Source organism: Aphidius gifuensis, linkage group LG4, assembly GCF_014905175.1.
Source record: "Aphidius gifuensis isolate YNYX2018 linkage group LG4, ASM1490517v1, whole genome shotgun sequence".
NCBI classification, from domain to species: Eukaryota; Metazoa; Arthropoda; class Insecta; order Hymenoptera; family Braconidae; genus Aphidius; species Aphidius gifuensis.
Genome location: NC_057791.1, coordinates 25,308,202 through 25,326,005, shown reverse-complemented (window position 1 = coordinate 25,326,005; position 17,804 = coordinate 25,308,202). Strand labels below are relative to the sequence as shown.

The following is a 17,804-nucleotide window of genomic DNA, read 5'->3' as shown; positions in this document are numbered from 1 at the left end:
CATAACATTATTTGTATTTTATATATTTTTTTTTTTTTTTTTTAAACTTTTAAATATATACCTATACCTTATATATTTATTTATTTATAATCAATGACTAGAGCATAAAAATTCATTTTAAAGTAATTAGGTATAAAAGAAAAAATTACATTCTCTTTCGAAACAACTCATCGAAATTTTATTATTATTATTTCATCTAATTATTCGAGATATATATATAGGTACATACATGTCATTTAATGGTGTATTCACCATACATATTATTATGTTTCATGATAATAATAATGATTTAATAATTTATGTATAATTAATTTATAATTTTGAAAAAAAAACCAAGTAAATTATCATTTTCAGGTAAAAAAAAAGATTCAAATGTTTATCATAATTGAGAGATAAGTATATGTACATAGACGCACACACACACTTTTGTGAGTTTTGACGTAATCAATAATCATAATCATTAATCATAATATTTTCTAGGGAATTGTATATTCCAAGTGTTTCAAGCTTGCAACACTAGAATGTACTAAAAGAAAAAAAAAAAAAAACAACAACAAAAAAATTGCGCAGTATAGTAAAAAAAAAAAAAAAAAAACAATTGCAAAAATATAACCTGACTTGTTAGCAAATAAATATTGATAAATATTTACAATAATAATCTGCAAATTGTATCAATAATATTTAAAATTATAAATGTGTATATTTGGATAAAATTATAATTGAAATTGTATTGATTTAACAACACAGTCAAATATTAATGTGTGTGTGATTTAATATTTTATTTTTTATTATCAACAACAACAACAACAACAACAATAACGCATGTACAATTTAAATTTCAATTGTTTTTAATTTTATCATATATTCAGTGAATAATCAACTATTATTTGCATAATTTTATGTCAAAATAATATAAAAAATATAAACAACTACCTACATTGATTATAATTATATAATACTTGTTGTTATGAATAAAAATAAATAACAAACAATGCCAGGTAAAAAAAATAATTGAAAAAAAAAAAAATACATTTAGCATTAATTGATAAATAATATAGAATTAAATAAAAAACAATATGAATTCAATAAATACTAGTGATATAAATTATCATCATTTATCCAATGATAATTGTGATGATGATGATGGTGATGGTGGTGATGATGACGAAGATGAGGATGATGATGGATATTTGGATAAACAAAATAATAATTTGTCAATTATTAATAAAAAATTACATTTAAATTATGATGATTCAATTCTTGATGATTTGGATAATGAAAAATTGCTCAATACTTGCAATGAAAAAGATGAATATTTATTGTCGGAATTTCAATTGGATCAATTGGATCAATTGGATGATTCTGATATGGAATTATCTGCAGCTGTTAATGATATGGTTGTTGCCGGTGAATTATTACCATCAACAACTTGTCAACCAATACATGATGATGATGATGTATTGTCAAATATACAAATACATAATAATAATAATAATAGTATATTTAATAATTTTACTGATGATTCATTAAATCATTATGATGAATTTGATGTTAATAATAAACAACAACAACAACAACTATTATCATCATTATCAATAATTCAAGATAGAAATGATGATGATGATGATGATTATAATAAAACTAAAAATAAACAATCAAAAATTTTAATAAATAATAATAATAATAATAAAGAATTAAATGATGATATAATGGCAGTTGTTGCAATATCAACTGATAAAATATCAAATATGACACAAATTGTTATAAATACTGGAAAAGAAGAACAAATATATCAAGGTAAAACATCTGAATTAATGGAAGCAACTGGTTATTATAAAAAAACATCATCATCATCATCATCATCATCATCAACAACATCAACATCATCAGGATCAAGCTGTTTATCACAATCGAAAAAAAAAAAAATTGATTATCGAAATGAAAATAATGATAATAATAATATTAATATTAATAATCAAGAAATAAAAATAAATAAAGCACTTGAAGAACTAGGATATACTGAAGATAATTTACAACAACAATTTAATAAAAATAATATTTTTGGATCAAATAAAAATACAAACACATGGATGTGTCCAAGAATTGATTGTAATCGTGAATTTAATCGTATATGGACATTAAAAAGTCATTTACTTGCTCATCATGGAATACGTCCATTCAAGGTATAAATATTTTTTATATTATTATTTATTGGTATATTTAATAAATTTAATAAATTTAATAAATTTTAAAAATTTAAATTTTTACAGTGTGATTATGATGGTTGCAGTTGGGCATTTTATTCTGATTTTAAATTAAAACGTCACAAAGAAACTCATTTAAAAAAAAAAGATTTTGCATGTAAAGCTGATGGTTGTAATAGACGTTTTACAACAATATATAATTTATATACACATGAAAAACTTCATGAAAGACCAAATCATATATCATGCAATGTATCAACTTGCAATGAAATGTTTCAAACAAAACGTGCACTTGAATTACATATGAAAACACATGATGGTATATATGCACCATTTATTTGTACATATAATAATTGTAATAAACGTTATTACACAAGTAATGCATTAACATCACATCAAAGATGTCATAATTATAAAGAATCAGATGTTAAATGTAATTGGCCTGGTTGTAATAAAGTATTTGATATACCATGTAGATTAAAAGCACATTTACGTACACATACTGGTACAAAACCATACACGTGTATTTATCCTGGTTGTCAATGGGCATTTACATCATCAAGTAAACTCAAAAGACATGAAAAAAAACATACAAATGAACGTAAATTTATATGTGATGTTGATGGTTGTGCTAAAGCATTTATGAGATCTGAACATTTAAGAGAACACAAATTAACACACAAAGATGGAAGATATTTTCAATGTACAAATAATTCTTGTGATGCAACATTTTCAGCTAAAAGTAGTCTATATGTACACATGAAAAAACATCACAACAACAACAACAACAACAACAATTGTTATTGTAATAATGAAAAAAATATACAAACAAATGACAATCATTTGTGCAATCATCATTTAAATAATAATGCTAATGTTGTGAAAATATCATCATCATCATCATCATTAAATTCATTTGACAATGTTAGTAATGTTGATAATGTTGGTAATGTTGGTAATGATGATGTTTGTCATTCATCAATTAAACGTAAATATGAAGGCTGTGCAAGAACAAATCTTACGTCTTTGGATGTTTGGAAATTGAAAAAAAAAATAACAACAACTTTAAATACAATTGGTCCATTGGATGATGTTGATCTTGGAAGCAGTGCCAGTGATGATGGTAATTTAAATGAATCAGCATTATTATTATTATCTCAAGAATTACCAAGTTCAATGTATTATGTTCAGGAGCTAATTAATGGTACTAATGAATCTCAAATTTTGTATCTTGATTCATCATCAACATCAGAGACAACAATACTTGATTAAAACAACAAGGTATTTTTTTTTTCTTTTTTAAAATAATTTTTAATAACAATAATAATAATATTTATAATGATAATACTATGATTCCATTTATATTATATATATTCAAACAAATATATATGTTACAGTCATATAATCGAATGTGTTTTTCTTTTTTAATTATAAATAATATAATATAAAGATAGGTATGCCTAATATAATAAGTTTTATACAGAAAAAAAAAAAAAAAAACAATGATTAAACAATTTCAATACTATGAAATTTTTCCATGTCATTATTATGATAATTAATTGGTAATTCGTGATTTTTGTTATTTTCACAATAAGAGTATAAACGTTCTTTGATTATTGTCAGATAACATAATAAACAGTGTACAATTATCAAACAAATAATAGCACCACCTGTTAGTAATATTGTTTTAATGGGCTTGTTCCAATCCATTGCATCATAAATACAATGTTTACCTCGTTTATCAGTACCACCAGCAATAAAATATATTATTGTAAATATAATATATATTAAAATAATTGATATAGACCACCAAAAATGACGATATTTCAATGGTACATTTGTCACAATAAAATCACAAATAATTAATATACTATTACATACATGTATCATAATATTTAATGGATCAATTGAATGATATTTTGGATTATAAACAAGTATCCAATATGATGCTGTAACACCAATTGCAAGTGTCAATGTTACAGTATAAAAAAACCAATATAATTTTACAATTTTATCATATTTTAAATTATGATGATGATGATGATCAGCTGTTGCTGTTGCTGGTGCTGTTGGTGTTGATGATGATTTTTGTTTTTGTAAATTCCATCTTTTTTTAACAATAATAAATCCAAGTATTGATTGTACAAAGCCAAATGTTAAATCCCAATTTGTTAAATAAATTGGCCATAAATAATTATGTCCATGTGGTTTAAAACTTCCAATTTCAAACATTGAACATAATATTATTATTGTCCATAATAAAAGTATAATAACACGATAATTAATATATCCTAATGAAATATTATTTTGATATCTTGGCTCAGTAAATTGTTTGGCATTAGTAAATGAGTACAAATGACTTTTTGTTCGAGGCCAAGAAGCAATATCACGACATAATTTTCTACACCAAATATTCTTAACCATTGTTCGTCGATCTAAAAAAAAACAATATAAACAAAAAAATATTATTCAAACAGCTACATAACAACAACCAATAAATAAACAAATTAATGCGAAATAATAAAACATACATGCTATTTTGTAAATACATGGAATCATATTTTTTTAAATATAATTATTTATTTATCCATTTGATTTTATCTAATTTAATTAACAATTTATTACTCATATCAAAACATTGACACTTCTAAACGAGCTAACCACAAATAAAAATAAATAAACATGATTCACATGAACACTACATGTGTATTGTGTATGTATGTGTGTGATTAAATACGTGATGCAACGTGATGATTTCTTTTTCCTCTTTCTCTGCTCCTTTCAAATATATATACATACCGCAAATGCCTTTCTAATGAGATGATGAGATGAAGGTGTAAAAAATAAGAGAGCCGAATAGGTGACACGTGTACTACCTTTTGTAAACCTAGACCAGCCTAGACTGTCTCTAGTCTATCTATAATCTAATTTACTAATAAAAATAATAATAATAGACCGCGTAATTATATTATATATAGATACAAAAATAATCAATAGATATATATAGTTTCTATAATTCTATCTATATGCATGTTAATATATTATATACTCTATTTTTTCATTTATTAATTTTTAAATAAAAAAAAATATATACAATTATAAGGCCAAATTGCTTGTACAGTATGTCTCGTGTCATTCAATAATAATTTATTTAATTATAAATTAATTGAATGCAATTTAGACTTTTATCTGACAAGACAATGAGTGATTGACCTTATATAATTCAATTATTTTTATTGCGTATTATAAGCTGGCTAGCTGTTTTTTGATAACTTATTTTTTTAAAAGGATATACATATAAATTATGTAATACAATTAAATTACCTGTTGTTTAATTATTAATATATAAATTAATTATATGTATAGTATTAATTAGTAATTACTATATTAGCTGTAAGCCGGGAGAGTAGAGTCAGGTTGTACTCTCGGCTGTCAATAATAAACTGAAGCATGATGACTGCTTTATAGTTATTAGTTGTAATATAATAAAAGTATATAAATTGGTGTATCATATAGACATTATTAGCAGGCATCCCTTTCTTTGTCTTGTGAATTATATAAATTTAAAATGATTATTTTTATTATATTTATTTGTGTATACATTTTATAATTATTATTAGCTGGATCTTTTAAGAATTACTGAAATTGATTTTATATTAAATTATATATAGGTATCATCATGTTAAATTTCAGATCAATGAACCAGGTGCAAATTATCGATAAATCCCGGTCAATTTAAACGTAAAATTTATTTTTGTTGTCAATACAATTTTTAAAATAATTATTTTGTACTATTTTCGAAAGGATTGAAAAAAAAGAAAAAAAAACACCAATAAAATATACGTATATATATAGAGAGAGAATTATTTGATGATTTTAAAAATAACACAGAGTCGTTGTTGGAGAGAATTTATACATAGACATAGTGTGGGGACGAAAAATTTATACTCATACTAAATACGTGCACCCAAAAATAATCAAAATGTGTATTAGTTTTAACTTTAATCTGTTAAAAGTTGAAATGTTCTAGTAGTACAATTTTTTTTTCTTGTAAATAATATTTAAATTATTATTATTATTATTATAATGAAAATTTATCAATTAATTATTATTGCGACAAGTGCCGGTGTTTGTCTTGCTCGTGATGCACAAATGCAAGTATCTTTATTTTATTATTATGTATTTTTTAAATTTTAACACTACTATTTTTTTAACGTAAATAATAATAATAATAATGATTATAGTGTTGATAATTGGGCAACTAGTCTTGGATCAGAATTATGGGATTTAGCAAATGCAGTTGCAAGACCAGATGAACTTAAAACTGTAAGTATATAAAGTTATTTTTTTTATAATTAATAATAATAATAATAATAAATATTGCAGAAATATAAAAATATGAATGCAAGAGTTGAAGATAAATCTGGTACAGAACTTATTGAAATAATAAGTGAGAGTGTTGGTAGAATGTTACGACGTAAAATGGATGCAGTACGTTGTATATTAAAAGTTGCTGAGGATGCAGCTGAAAAATGGGATTTAAATGATGACAATGATAATAATGTAAAAAATAATAATATAAATAATTTAACATATGTATCGAGTAAATATAGTCCAGTTGTTGATAAAAATGGTCAAATTAAAATACAACCAAAAATACCAGAAAAAATGAAATCAAATGCACATATTTACAGGCAAGTATTTAATTTAATTTAATTTTTTTTTAATATATAAATATAAATTTATTATTACAGAAATATGACACTTAATGAAGATTCACATTTTTATAATATACCAGTTAATACAAATTATTCATCAGTTCATATACCAACAAATGTTTATGATCTTTTACCGCCAGTTGTTGAGGCAATAAGTTGGTCTGAACAACTTGATCAAGTATTTCGTCAAAATTATCAATCTGATCCAGCATTATCATGGCAATATTTTGGTTCAACAACAGGAATGTTACGTCAATATCCAGCAATGAAATGGCAAAATAATATTGGTCCTGATGGTAATGATGTTGCTGATCTTTATGATTGTAGAATACGTAGTTGGTTTATTGAAGCAGCAACATGCAGCAAAGACATGGTAATTTTAGTTGATTCAAGTGGAAGTATGGAGGGTATGGGATATACAATTGGCAAGTATTTATTATTATAATTATAATTACATGTTCTATATAACTTTTATTTGTTTTTTTTTTTTTCCATTAGCAAAAGCTGTCGTTTCATCTATACTTGATACATTATCAAATAATGATTATGTTACAATATTGGAATATAAAAATACAACTCAAGATATTGTACCATGTTTCAAAGATAAACTTGTACAAGCAACACCTGAAAATATTAATACATTTAAAGAATCAATGAGTTCTTTAAATCCCCTAGAAGTTGCTAATCTTACTGATGCATTTATAAGTGCATTTACAATACTTGAAACATATAGGATATCACGTGGTTGTGGTCCATCAACACCATGTAATCAATTAATAATGCTTGTAACTGATGGTGTTGCATCAAATATATCACAAGTATTTTATGAATGGAATAGAGATTATTCAAATATTAATTTACCAGTACGTGTATTTACATATTTACTTGGTAAAGAAGTTACAAATGTACGTGAAATACAATTAATGGCATGTGAAAATCGTGGATATTATACACATGTACATACACAAGAAGAAGCACAAGAACAAGTACTTAAATATATACCAGTTGTTGCAAGACCCTTGGTATTACAACAAAATCAACATCCAGTTGCTTGGACACATGCATACACTGATACATCAGTAAGTTTATTTTATTATTATTATTATTATTATTATTTTTGTATTTAAATTTCAACAAGAGTAAATTGTTATGATGATGATGAAAAAAAAAAAAAAAAACGTAAATAAAATGTAATTAGAATCCGGCACTTGCCCCGTGGCTTTGGCTGGTAATGAATCATCAAGACCAAAAATCACGTCTCGACAAGCATCTTGAAGCATTAGGAGAGGGTGTACGAATTAACGACGATGCAATCTACATTAAACAGGTTGACATTTCAAATTCCCCCCTGATGAAATTATACCCTTGTTTTTGTTGTTGTTGTTGTTGTTGTTGTTGTTTTTTATATACACACTACACACATATACATTACAACATGTATTTTTATTTATTTAAACATACATATTTGCATGTGTGCCTAATTATTTATAATATTATTAATAATAAAATTAATTGACATATTTTTTTTTTTCAATTTTTAAAATTTAGATAAAACGAGGAGAAAATGGTAGATTTGATCCATCAGAATATAATTTGGTATCACGTCAAGAATATCAGCTATTAACATCAGTTAGTATACCAGCATTTGATAGAAAAGTTAATAAAAATAATATAACAAGACGTGCAAATTTATTGGGTGTTGCTGGTACTGATGTTCCAATACGTGATATTGAAAAATTAACATTACCATATAAATTGGGTATAAATGGTTATGCATTTATTGTATCAAATAATGGATATGTTATATTACATCCAGATTTACGTCCAGTTAGTGGTGAAAAACTTAAAGAAAATTATAATAGTGTTGATTTAACTGAAGTTGAAATATTAGATGATGATAAACAAAAAGATCCAAGGTATAAATTAATATAAATTAATTATTTTTTAAATAGTTGTTATATTATTATATTATTATTTTGTTATTTTTATAGAAAACCAGGACAAGATATATTAAAACTTCGTAAAGCTCTTGTTGATCATCAAACTGGTAGTATGAAAAATGTACCAGTTAAACTTCATTATGATGATAATAAACGTGTTACACTTGAAAAACGTGATTATTATTATGCACCATTACCTGGTACACCATTTGGTATTGCAATTGCATTACCAAATTATGGAAAAACATGGATAAGAGTTGGTAATGAAATTGAAAAAAATATACAAGCTGGTATGAATATTAGTGATTTATTTATTGATAATAATTGGCGTATACATCCTGGCTGGATATATTGTCGTTATCATTATCTTGAAGGGCATGAATATGATAAACCAGAAAATGAATTATTAAATTTTATTAAAATGCTTAATAATCAAGATACATGGAAATGGTCAGATCAATATGAGGCATATCAAACAACATATGAAAATGATAATATTAATGAACCAAATTGTGGTAGACAATTATTAAAACATGATGATTATTATTGTAATGAAGAACTAATGCAATTACTTGTATTTGATGCACGTGCAACAAATGATATATATACTGGTAATTTTACATATACCAACACAACCAATGATGATGAAATTGAAAAACTTGTTGATGATTATGGTGTTTTTTTGAGATTTGTATCAACACAAAGTGGCTTAACACGTTGGCAACCAATTAATAATAATTCAATACCAAAATCATTGAATCCAAATTTTGGTGATGTACATAGACGTGCAATAAATGAAGCATGGTATAAAGGTGCAATATATCAACATCAAATTGATCCAAATAGTATATATATAACTGTACAAGCTAGTCAATTAAATCATGATAATGATGTGTTGACAGTGTCAATGGCAATATTTCCACGTGATGGTGGTAAAAATGCATCAGCAGCTGTTGTTGGTTTTCAAATGTCAATGATAAATTTTTTATATAAATTTCGTAATATTACAAATAGCAATAGCAATAATGATGATGATTTAAATTGTAATAAAGATTATATTGATTGTTATTTATTAGATCAAAATGGTTATATTGTGTTGTCAGATGCACACAATGACAGTGATACTGGTTTATTTTTTGGTACAGTTGAAGGACCAATTATGAAATCAATGCTCAAACAAGGATATTATAATACTGTTGTTATTTATGATTATCAAGCATATTGTTATGATACTGCTTTTTCAGATGATGCATTTTCAATTCATCATAATAACAATAATAGCAATAATATATTATTATATTTATGGAAAATTATTATTTGGTTATTTACTAAAGCAATATTTTTATTAACACAATTAATCATTGATGATTTACCAATTTGGTCATTTGCACGTGCAACAAATGACGAAGATTTACCAGAAAAACCACCAGCACCAAAAGAAATAATAAAAGATTATAGATGTGATCAAAAACGTACATTATATATTATGAATCAAACACATACTAAATATCCAATTCAAAATTCAACAATTCAATGTTCACGTCAATTTTATGCTCAACGTGTTGTATCAACAAATTTAATACTTGTTGTTGTTAATTCATTGTCATCATCATGCTATGAAAGACTAACAACTGAACCAGAAAATATACTTCCATCTGCATATGTTGAAGATCATGAAGATGCTGCATGTTACAAAAAAGATTTAAATGATCTTCCACGTAGACGTCTTGCTGAATGTTTTACTGAACATTATCTTGAAGATGAAATTGATGCATGTGGAGGAGCAACAAAAATTTATCATATAAATATCATTACAATTGTTATTTATTATTTAATTATTTTTTATTTCAATATTTAATATATGAAAACAATAAATACCAAAAAAATACAAAGTCATTGTGTCGTGTTGTATTATTATTATATTTACAAATCAATAAATAATAATAATAGTAAAAAGTTGCCCTACTAGCTGCTGCTATTGCTGTTATATTAGGGAATAGGGAGAATATGTAAACTTATTTTACATACATATGTTACAATGTGCGCAAACTCAAATACAACACGAGAGAATTGTTACCTGATCGATAATGACATTTTTTTTCTTTTTATAAAATACGTACACACAAGAGTCACCACCACTTTACCACCAAGCTGGAAAAACATTTATTATATTATATTATATTTTTGTCTTTATTATATACATAATAATATATATTTAATTATTTTAATAATAAATTATAGTTTTTCCAAGTCAAAAAAATATATATTATATAGTACAAGTATAAATTTAACGTAAATAATATTTTTATTTTAAATAGGCTTTTTAAAAATAACTTTTTTTTTTTTTCTTTTAATCAAGTTTTTTAACAAAGTAAAGTAAGAGTAATGAAGAAATGTTTACTACCAATACTTTTTGGAATAATAATATTTTCAACACCTGGACAAACCGATTACATTTCGGTTGCTACGTAAGTTTAATGATGATAAATTAAATTTATCAATATATTATTGTTTGTTTGTTTGTTTGTTTGTTTTTTTGTAGAGTAAAAACATGGGCTCACAAACTTGGTTTCGAACTTTCACAACTTGGAAAATACGTAACAAATATAGAAAAATTCGAACAAAGTTACAAACAAGCTGAAATAAAACCTCGTGATGGTAATGCTTTGGTACATGAAATAGCAAAAGATATAAAAGCAATGACTGATGCTAAAATGTCTGCAATAAAGGTTTGTTTGTTTAATTTTATTTATTTGATTTAATTTGATATAAAATTATAAAATATATTAATTTTTTTCATTTAGAGAATTATGGATGTTGCTGAAACAACTGCTGAATCAGCTAGTGATGATGATTCAGCTGCTGATTTTAATTATACAAATGCTAAAAATAATACAATTGATTTACAATATAGTGTACATTTTGGTGGTGAAATAAATTTAAATTTATCAGCAGTTCATGTACCAACAAATGTTTATGATAGAGCACCAGATGTTATTAAAGCAATAAAATGGTCACAAACATTGGATGAAACATTTATAAATAATTTACAAAATGATCCATCATTATCATGGCAATATTTTGGTAGTTCAACTGGTTTTATGAGACAATATCCAGCAACAGTATGGAATCCAAAACCAGTTGATTTATTTGATTGTCGTACTAGAGGATGGTATATTGAAGCAGCAACATCACCAAAAGATGTATTAATATTAGTTGATACATCTGGTAGTATGATGGGAATGAAAAGAGAAATAGCAAGACATGTTGTTAATAATATACTTGATACACTTGGTAATAATGATTTTGTTAATATAATAACATTTTCAAATGTAACACATGAAGTTGTATCATGTTTTAATGATACACTTGTACAAGCTAATTTAGCAAATATACGTGAATTAAAAGATGCCATTGAAGATATGCAAACTGAAAGAATTGCAAATTTTTCATTAGTATTAACATATGCATTTGAGCTACTTGAACAATTTAGAATTGAAAAAGATGGTGCAAATTGTAATCAAGCAATAATGCTTGTAACTGATGGTGTACCATATAATTTTAAAGAAATATTTCAAGAATATAATTGGAGAAATAGTCCAGATGAACCAGATAAAGCTGATATGCCTGTTAGAGTATTTACATATTTAATTGGACGTGAAGTAACTGATGTACGTGAAGTTAAATGGATGGCATGTGCTAATCGTGGTTATTATGTACATTTATCAACATTTGCTGAAGTCAGAGAACAAGTATTAAATTATGTACCAGTTATGGCTAGACCACTTGTATTGGGTAAAACATTTCATCCACCAATTTGGACACCAGTATATGCTGATATTACTGATCCAAAAATGACTGATTGGCTATGGGAAAGAAGAGAATGCAAAGAACAAAAAGAAAGATTTCTTGAATATCATAAAGATAAAAAATTATTCTTCAGTTCATTGGATCAACGTGATCGTTATTTAGTACATAAACCAAATAGAAAACATCATGATTTTAATGATGACGTACAGGCATATCAATTAATGACATCAGTCAGTATGCCAGTATATGATAGACGTGAAAATGCTGTAAGTATTTATTTTATTTAAATTATATATATATAAAATAATATAATATTATAATTATGCCATATGTATACTATATTGTAATACTATATACATCTTTTCATATATAATATACAATGTATTGATGGAGAAAGTTTTATTTTGCAAGTCCCTGTTTGTCCACAGAACATCACTGAAAAAGTGCTCGTGAAGGAGGCCTACTGGGTCCCAGAGACAAAAGAGGTTCGGTGTGCCTTTGAGTGAAAGACAAAAAAAAAACATAAAATAAACCAACAAAAACAATACATATATTAATTTAATTTAATTTAAATGCAGCAGTATTTATATTTTTTTTTTTTTTTTACAGTGCATAATATATAAAATAGAGCTCCTCAGTCACCCATATTACTGTGATTTTCATTTTTTTATTTTTATTTTAGCTATTTTTATTTTATTTATTTATATTACTATACATCTTTATGCTGTATTTTAAATAACTACTATATTTTTATAAATCAATTTAAACAGGCTCTGCAGTAGTCTACAATATTTTTTTTTTTTTTTTTTTTTTACCATTATCATCATCATTATCATTGTTATTTCAACTATTACATTAGAGAGAATTTTTAATTGAATTAATTACAGTATTTGCCAAAAAAAAAAAAAATTACAATTAGAAAATTCATAATAATAGTCAAAAAAATAAATTGGATTGTTGTATTTTTTTTCCTTGAATTGAATTAAAATTTAAAATTTAAAATTTAAAATAATAATAATAATAGACACCTGTATAAAAAGTAGATTATAAATAATAATATTAATTTGAAATATTGATGATCCTTAGCTATAGCTATAAACAATAAATTTATTAATCATTTAGATATTACCATATTATATCATTCAACAGTTATAGCTATGCTTTCTAGTGATATTTATATGATATTTATTATTTTTTTTTCAATTTCAATGAATTAATAATAATTTTAAATTAATTTTTCAGACGAGAATTGCGGACTTACTTGGTGTAGCTGGAACAGATGTACCAATTCAACAAATACAAAAACTCATGTTGCCTCACATGGTATATATTCATTTACTTAATTTATTCATTCATCAGCCAATATAATATTATATTTTATCAATTATAATTTCAACTAGCTTGGTGTAAATGGTTATGCTTTTATCGTAACAAACAATGGATATATTCTTATACATCCTGATTTGAGACCTGTCGTAAGTTGCAACAAACTTTTACAATATATTCACTTTTTAATTTGTTTAATAATAATAAAAAAATGTTGTTGTTGTTTTTTAGTTTCAAGGAATATTAAAACCATCTTACAATGCCGTTGACATGGCTGAAGTTGAATTGATGGACAATGACAGGGACTCGAGAGATTTCGATGAAGGCATAACAATGGTAAATTTTATTTATCAAAAAACCAATGATTAAACTATATTTATTTTTTATTTTTAAATTACAGTTTCGTAATGAAGTTATTAATCAGGCAAATGGTAGTGTAATACTCCACACAAAATATCACTATGATGACATGGTAAGTTGAATAGAAAATTGAATTTAATATCAATAAATAAATGATTATTTGTTATTATTTAGAAACGAGTTGGCAGAATGAAAAGACGATATGATTATACTGCCATTGAACAAACTCCATTTACTCTGGTGGTGAGTTTACCTGAGCATGATCATGGCAGTTATCGTGTTCATGCCACTGAGGAAATACACAGAGCCCATGTCAATGGTATATTTTTATTTTTCAATATTTATATTTTTTTTTAAAATCCAAGCTTTAATTGAATAATAATGAAATTAATTTGACATAGGAAAAAATGCGACAGATTATTTTTCTGGTAAAACCTGGCGGATACATCCAGACTGGACATATTGCAAGTAAGTTACCTAATAAATAATTAAATAATAATTTATTTTATTAATTCATTTATTTAAACAACAAAGGTATCATTATGAAGATGATCATAAATTTGAATCACCAGAAAAAATGCTTCTTCATTTTTTGGAAAGAACACGTCAGCCAGGTTGGTTTTGGAGTGATAAAAAATTACCATCACAACCACCAGAATATTCTGTCACAAATCCTGGAAATAGTGGATCACACAGTGAGTTTTCTTGTTGTTTTCTTATAAAAAAAAAACCATTTACAATATACTTATTACATTTAATTTTCTACTTTAGCTAGTTCACATGCTGCTGATCGAGAATCATTTTACTGTGATCGTTTACTTTTACAAAGTCTTGTACATGATGCCAAGGTAACAGCCTGGTTTGCAAACATCAATACAACTCGTGATGAAAAAGGGTGAGTTAATTAATTATTTATTTATTTAATAACAATTATTACTACTTACAGATGAGCCAAATAATAAATAAAGGTGGATTATTAATATTTATTAATATATAGGTATACAAAACATGCACTGCACAACATTATTTTAATTTTCGTCAAATAAATACAAATATTTATTTTTATTTTTGTTTTTGTTAAAATAATAACTAATATTTATGACTTATTAATGCAATGCAGACCTTTAGCTAGACTGATGAAACTCCTGCCCAGGTAACGCCATGCCATCACACTTAATTTTCATTTCAAATATATTATTATTTATTTATTTATTTATTTATAATTGCACCACTGAGCACAATATATCAAAAGACGTTAATATATATTTATTAATTAGCTGCTGATAATTAAACCTGATGATGATGGAGAAAAAGAAAAAGAAAAACAATTCAATTTATTAAAATATTAAATATTAATTTTTGTTTTTTTGGTTTTTTTTTTTCTCATAAATATAGAAAAGAATTTCAACAACGTTTCAAGTTGACTATGGCATTTATGGCTAGTCACAGTGGATTAATGAGATGGCAAGATTATCCACTTGATGACAACGATGATTTAATTGCTGATCCAGATGAACATTTTAGTCAAATGTATAGACGTGGTATTGATGAAATATGGTATAAACGTGCTGTTGAACAATTTTACATACATCCAGATAGTTTTGTATTTTCAATACCAATTGATGAAGATAATGGTGCTGATAATACAACACTTGTTACAGCAAGTCGTGCAATATTTATACAAAATAATAAAGCAAAAGCACCAGCAGCTGTTGTTGGTTTTCAATTTAAACACAAAGCATTGCAAGAATTATTTAGAGATATAACATATAATTGTGATAAAATACAAAATTGTCATCAAAGCTGTAGTAATACATCATTAGAATGTTATTTAATTGATAATAATGGCTATGTTGTTGCTGCTGAAAATGAAAGTGATGCTGGTAAATTTTTTGGTAATATCAGAGGTGGTGTTATGACGAGTCTCATTCAAGATGGTATTTATGATAAAATTAAAATATTTGATTATCAAGCTGTTTGTTTTATAAATACACAAACAAGTAGTCATGGTAGTTTAATATCAACACCATGGAAAACAACACAACGTATATTAACATGGTTCTTTGGACATGTATTATTAATGTGGACTAAAATTGGTTTTATTCATTCAAATAATGCATATGCATATGAAAATGAAAATATTGGTGGTACTGGTGGTACTGGTGGTACTGGTGGTAATGATGAAGATGTTGGAGGTGTTGAAGGAGAAGGCCATGATGATTATCTTGATGGTGATGAAAAAATAACATCTGATGGTATTATTAAAGGTGAATCATCATTTGATCCACGTGTCTTAATAAATAGAACAAAACCTCAACCATGTGATAAAGAAGTAAGTCCAATTGATTTAAAATTTAAAATTCATATTATATAAATATAATGATTTCAATTATTTTTTTGTTTAGGTTTATCTTTATTTATTAAAAAATGGATCAACAAAATATGACATTGATTTCAATTCAAGTAAAGGCTGTGAAAGACCATATGTCGTTCAACCAGTTGATTTTAGCAATATGTTATTGGTGGTTGTTGATGTTAATTGTCCAAATACAGATAGACCACCAATTGACACTGAACCAGTTGAAATATATTATAATTCAACTTTGGCATGTCAAAAAGCATTTAATGGCTTGAAAAGAAAAAGGCCACAGTATTGTGTACGAACACACAAAAATGAATCAGAAATTAAAGATCGTTGTGGTGATGCATCTAGTATAGGACCAAATACTATTTTATTAACATTAACTTTTATTATTTTTTTAAAAACTTTTCAACTAGTAGTCATTCATTAAGTCAATCAATCAATCAATCATTTTTCATTTATTAAAAAAAATCATCAATAGTTCAGAGCTTATGTCAAAATTTTCTTTTATTTATTAAATAATTATAATATTCAAAAGCTCGATTTTTTATTCATTATTATATAAAATAAATAAAAACAAACGTTACTGTACAGTATAAAATATTTCATAAGTGCAACTGCAATCTATATTATTATTATCATTATTATTCTATATGATTGTTAACCCGTTTATTACAAAAAAAAAAAAAATAAAGAAAAAGAGAGATATATTATTATCATCATCATCATCTATATAATATTAATTTTAAAAAATTAACAATGGAAATAGTTCATAATAATAACAATAAAATGCATATTAATTTAAATTGTCAACTGTACAGAAATATATTATGTAAAAAAATAAGTTGATTGTTGCTGCTGCTGTTGTTATTATTACAACATGAATACTTTGAGAGAGTCGAGATAAAAAAAAAAAAAAAAAACAATAGTAAAAGCTTTTTAATAAATATTGTAGCTAATAAATAATAAGGAAAAATAATTTTATCACTCACATTCACAAGTATAAGTAATGAATAAATAAATATAACGTGTCTACACAATGCATTTGTAAATATTTGACGATAATATTTAAATATGTGTGCCT

General features: G+C 25.2%; 4 protein-coding genes across 13 annotated transcripts; 3 read left to right on the top strand and 1 right to left on the bottom strand.

Annotated features, from left to right (window-relative positions):
- Nucleotides 1-596: 596 nt before the first annotated feature.
- On the top strand, nt 597-3,486 carry LOC122856027 (zinc finger protein ZXDC-like). The gene is made up of 3 exons (XM_044157798.1): nt 597-2,183; nt 2,271-3,327; nt 3,396-3,486. The coding sequence occupies exons 1-3, from the start codon at nt 1,077-1,079 to the stop codon at nt 3,404-3,406; spliced, it is 2,175 nt and encodes a 724-aa protein (XP_044013733.1). The 5' UTR covers nt 597-1,076; the 3' UTR covers nt 3,407-3,486.
- LOC122856026 (voltage-dependent calcium channel subunit alpha-2/delta-3) lies at nt 3,295-10,749 on the top strand. Of its 3 annotated transcripts, none has more exons than XM_044157794.1 (8): nt 3,295-3,485; nt 6,449-6,530; nt 6,591-6,898; nt 6,959-7,347; nt 7,421-8,001; nt 8,121-8,249; nt 8,471-8,838; nt 8,914-10,749. In XM_044157794.1, exons 1-8 carry the CDS (start codon nt 3,406-3,408, stop codon nt 10,718-10,720), a joined length of 3,744 nt encoding a protein of 1,247 aa, XP_044013729.1. In that variant the 5' UTR covers nt 3,295-3,405; the 3' UTR covers nt 10,721-10,749. The 3 variants fall into 3 exon arrangements, with proteins under 3 accessions (XP_044013729.1, XP_044013732.1, XP_044013730.1); XM_044157795.1 differs by lacking the exon at nt 3,295-3,485 and adding an exon at nt 6,256-6,358; XM_044157797.1 differs by lacking the exon at nt 8,121-8,249.
- On the bottom strand, nt 3,487-5,634 carry LOC122856028 (protein rolling stone-like). 3 transcript variants are annotated; one of them, XM_044157799.1, is made up of 2 exons: nt 4,736-5,168; nt 3,487-4,639 (listed from the first exon to the last, which is right to left on the bottom strand). In XM_044157799.1, the coding sequence occupies exons 1-2, from the start codon at nt 4,761-4,763 to the stop codon at nt 3,711-3,713; spliced, it is 957 nt and encodes a 318-aa protein (XP_044013734.1). In that variant the 5' UTR covers nt 4,764-5,168; the 3' UTR covers nt 3,487-3,710. The 3 variants fall into 3 exon arrangements, with proteins under 3 accessions (XP_044013734.1, XP_044013735.1, XP_044013736.1); XM_044157800.1 differs by lacking the exon at nt 4,736-5,168 and adding an exon at nt 5,529-5,634 and having other exon boundaries at nt 3,710-4,639; XM_044157801.1 differs by having other exon boundaries at nt 3,710-4,639; nt 5,004-5,168.
- A 76-nt stretch (nt 10,750-10,825) lies between the features above and the next one.
- LOC122856025 (voltage-dependent calcium channel subunit alpha-2/delta-4) lies at nt 10,826-17,420 on the top strand. 6 transcript variants are annotated; one of them, XM_044157788.1, is made up of 16 exons: nt 10,826-11,141; nt 11,222-11,330; nt 11,405-11,591; nt 11,667-12,938; nt 13,101-13,157; nt 13,915-13,995; nt 14,073-14,147; nt 14,230-14,334; nt 14,399-14,470; nt 14,533-14,677; nt 14,760-14,826; nt 14,893-15,053; nt 15,130-15,253; nt 15,479-15,511; nt 15,754-16,690; nt 16,764-17,203. In XM_044157788.1, the coding sequence occupies exons 2-16, from the start codon at nt 11,248-11,250 to the stop codon at nt 17,148-17,150; spliced, it is 3,786 nt and encodes a 1,261-aa protein (XP_044013723.1). In that variant the 5' UTR covers nt 10,826-11,141; nt 11,222-11,247; the 3' UTR covers nt 17,151-17,203. The 6 variants fall into 6 exon arrangements, with proteins under 6 accessions (XP_044013723.1, XP_044013727.1, XP_044013724.1 ...); XM_044157792.1 differs by lacking the exon at nt 13,101-13,157 and having other exon boundaries at nt 16,764-17,420; XM_044157789.1 differs by having other exon boundaries at nt 10,826-11,330; nt 16,764-17,420.
- Nucleotides 17,421-17,804: the final 384 nt, after the last annotated feature.

What these genes read in the sequence shown, in the direction of transcription:
- LOC122856027 (XM_044157798.1), top strand. Translation starts at nt 1,077, where the DNA reads ATGAATTCAATAAATACTAGTGATATAAATTATCATCATTTATCCAAT. An exon ending in ATGGAATACGTCCATTCAAG is followed by an intron (nt 2,184 to 2,270) that starts GTATAAATATTT and finishes AAATTTTTACAG; the next exon opens with TGTGATTATGATGGTTGCAG.
- LOC122856025 (XM_044157789.1), top strand. Translation starts at nt 11,248, where the DNA reads ATGAAGAAATGTTTACTACCAATACTTTTTGGAATAATAATATTTTCA. An exon ending in CCAGACTGGACATATTGCAA is followed by an intron (nt 14,827 to 14,892) that starts GTAAGTTACCTA and finishes TAAACAACAAAG; the next exon opens with GTATCATTATGAAGATGATC. An exon ending in ACAACTCGTGATGAAAAAGG is followed by an intron (nt 15,254 to 15,478) that starts GTGAGTTAATTA and finishes AATGCAATGCAG; the next exon opens with ACCTTTAGCTAGACTGATGA.
- LOC122856028 (XM_044157799.1), bottom strand. Translation starts at nt 4,763, where the DNA reads ATGATTCCATGTATTTACAAAATAGCAT. An exon ending in ATGTATTTACAAAATAGCAT is followed by an intron (nt 4,640 to 4,735) that starts GTATGTTTTATT and finishes GTTTTTTTTTAG; the next exon opens with ATCGACGAACAATGGTTAAG.
- LOC122856026 (XM_044157794.1), top strand. Translation starts at nt 3,406, where the DNA reads ATGGTACTAATGAATCTCAAATTTTGTATCTTGATTCATCATCAACAT. An exon ending in TACTTGATTAAAACAACAAG is followed by an intron (nt 3,486 to 6,448) that starts GTATTTTTTTTT and finishes TAATGATTATAG; the next exon opens with TGTTGATAATTGGGCAACTA. An exon ending in GATAAACAAAAAGATCCAAG is followed by an intron (nt 8,839 to 8,913) that starts GTATAAATTAAT and finishes TTATTTTTATAG; the next exon opens with AAAACCAGGACAAGATATAT.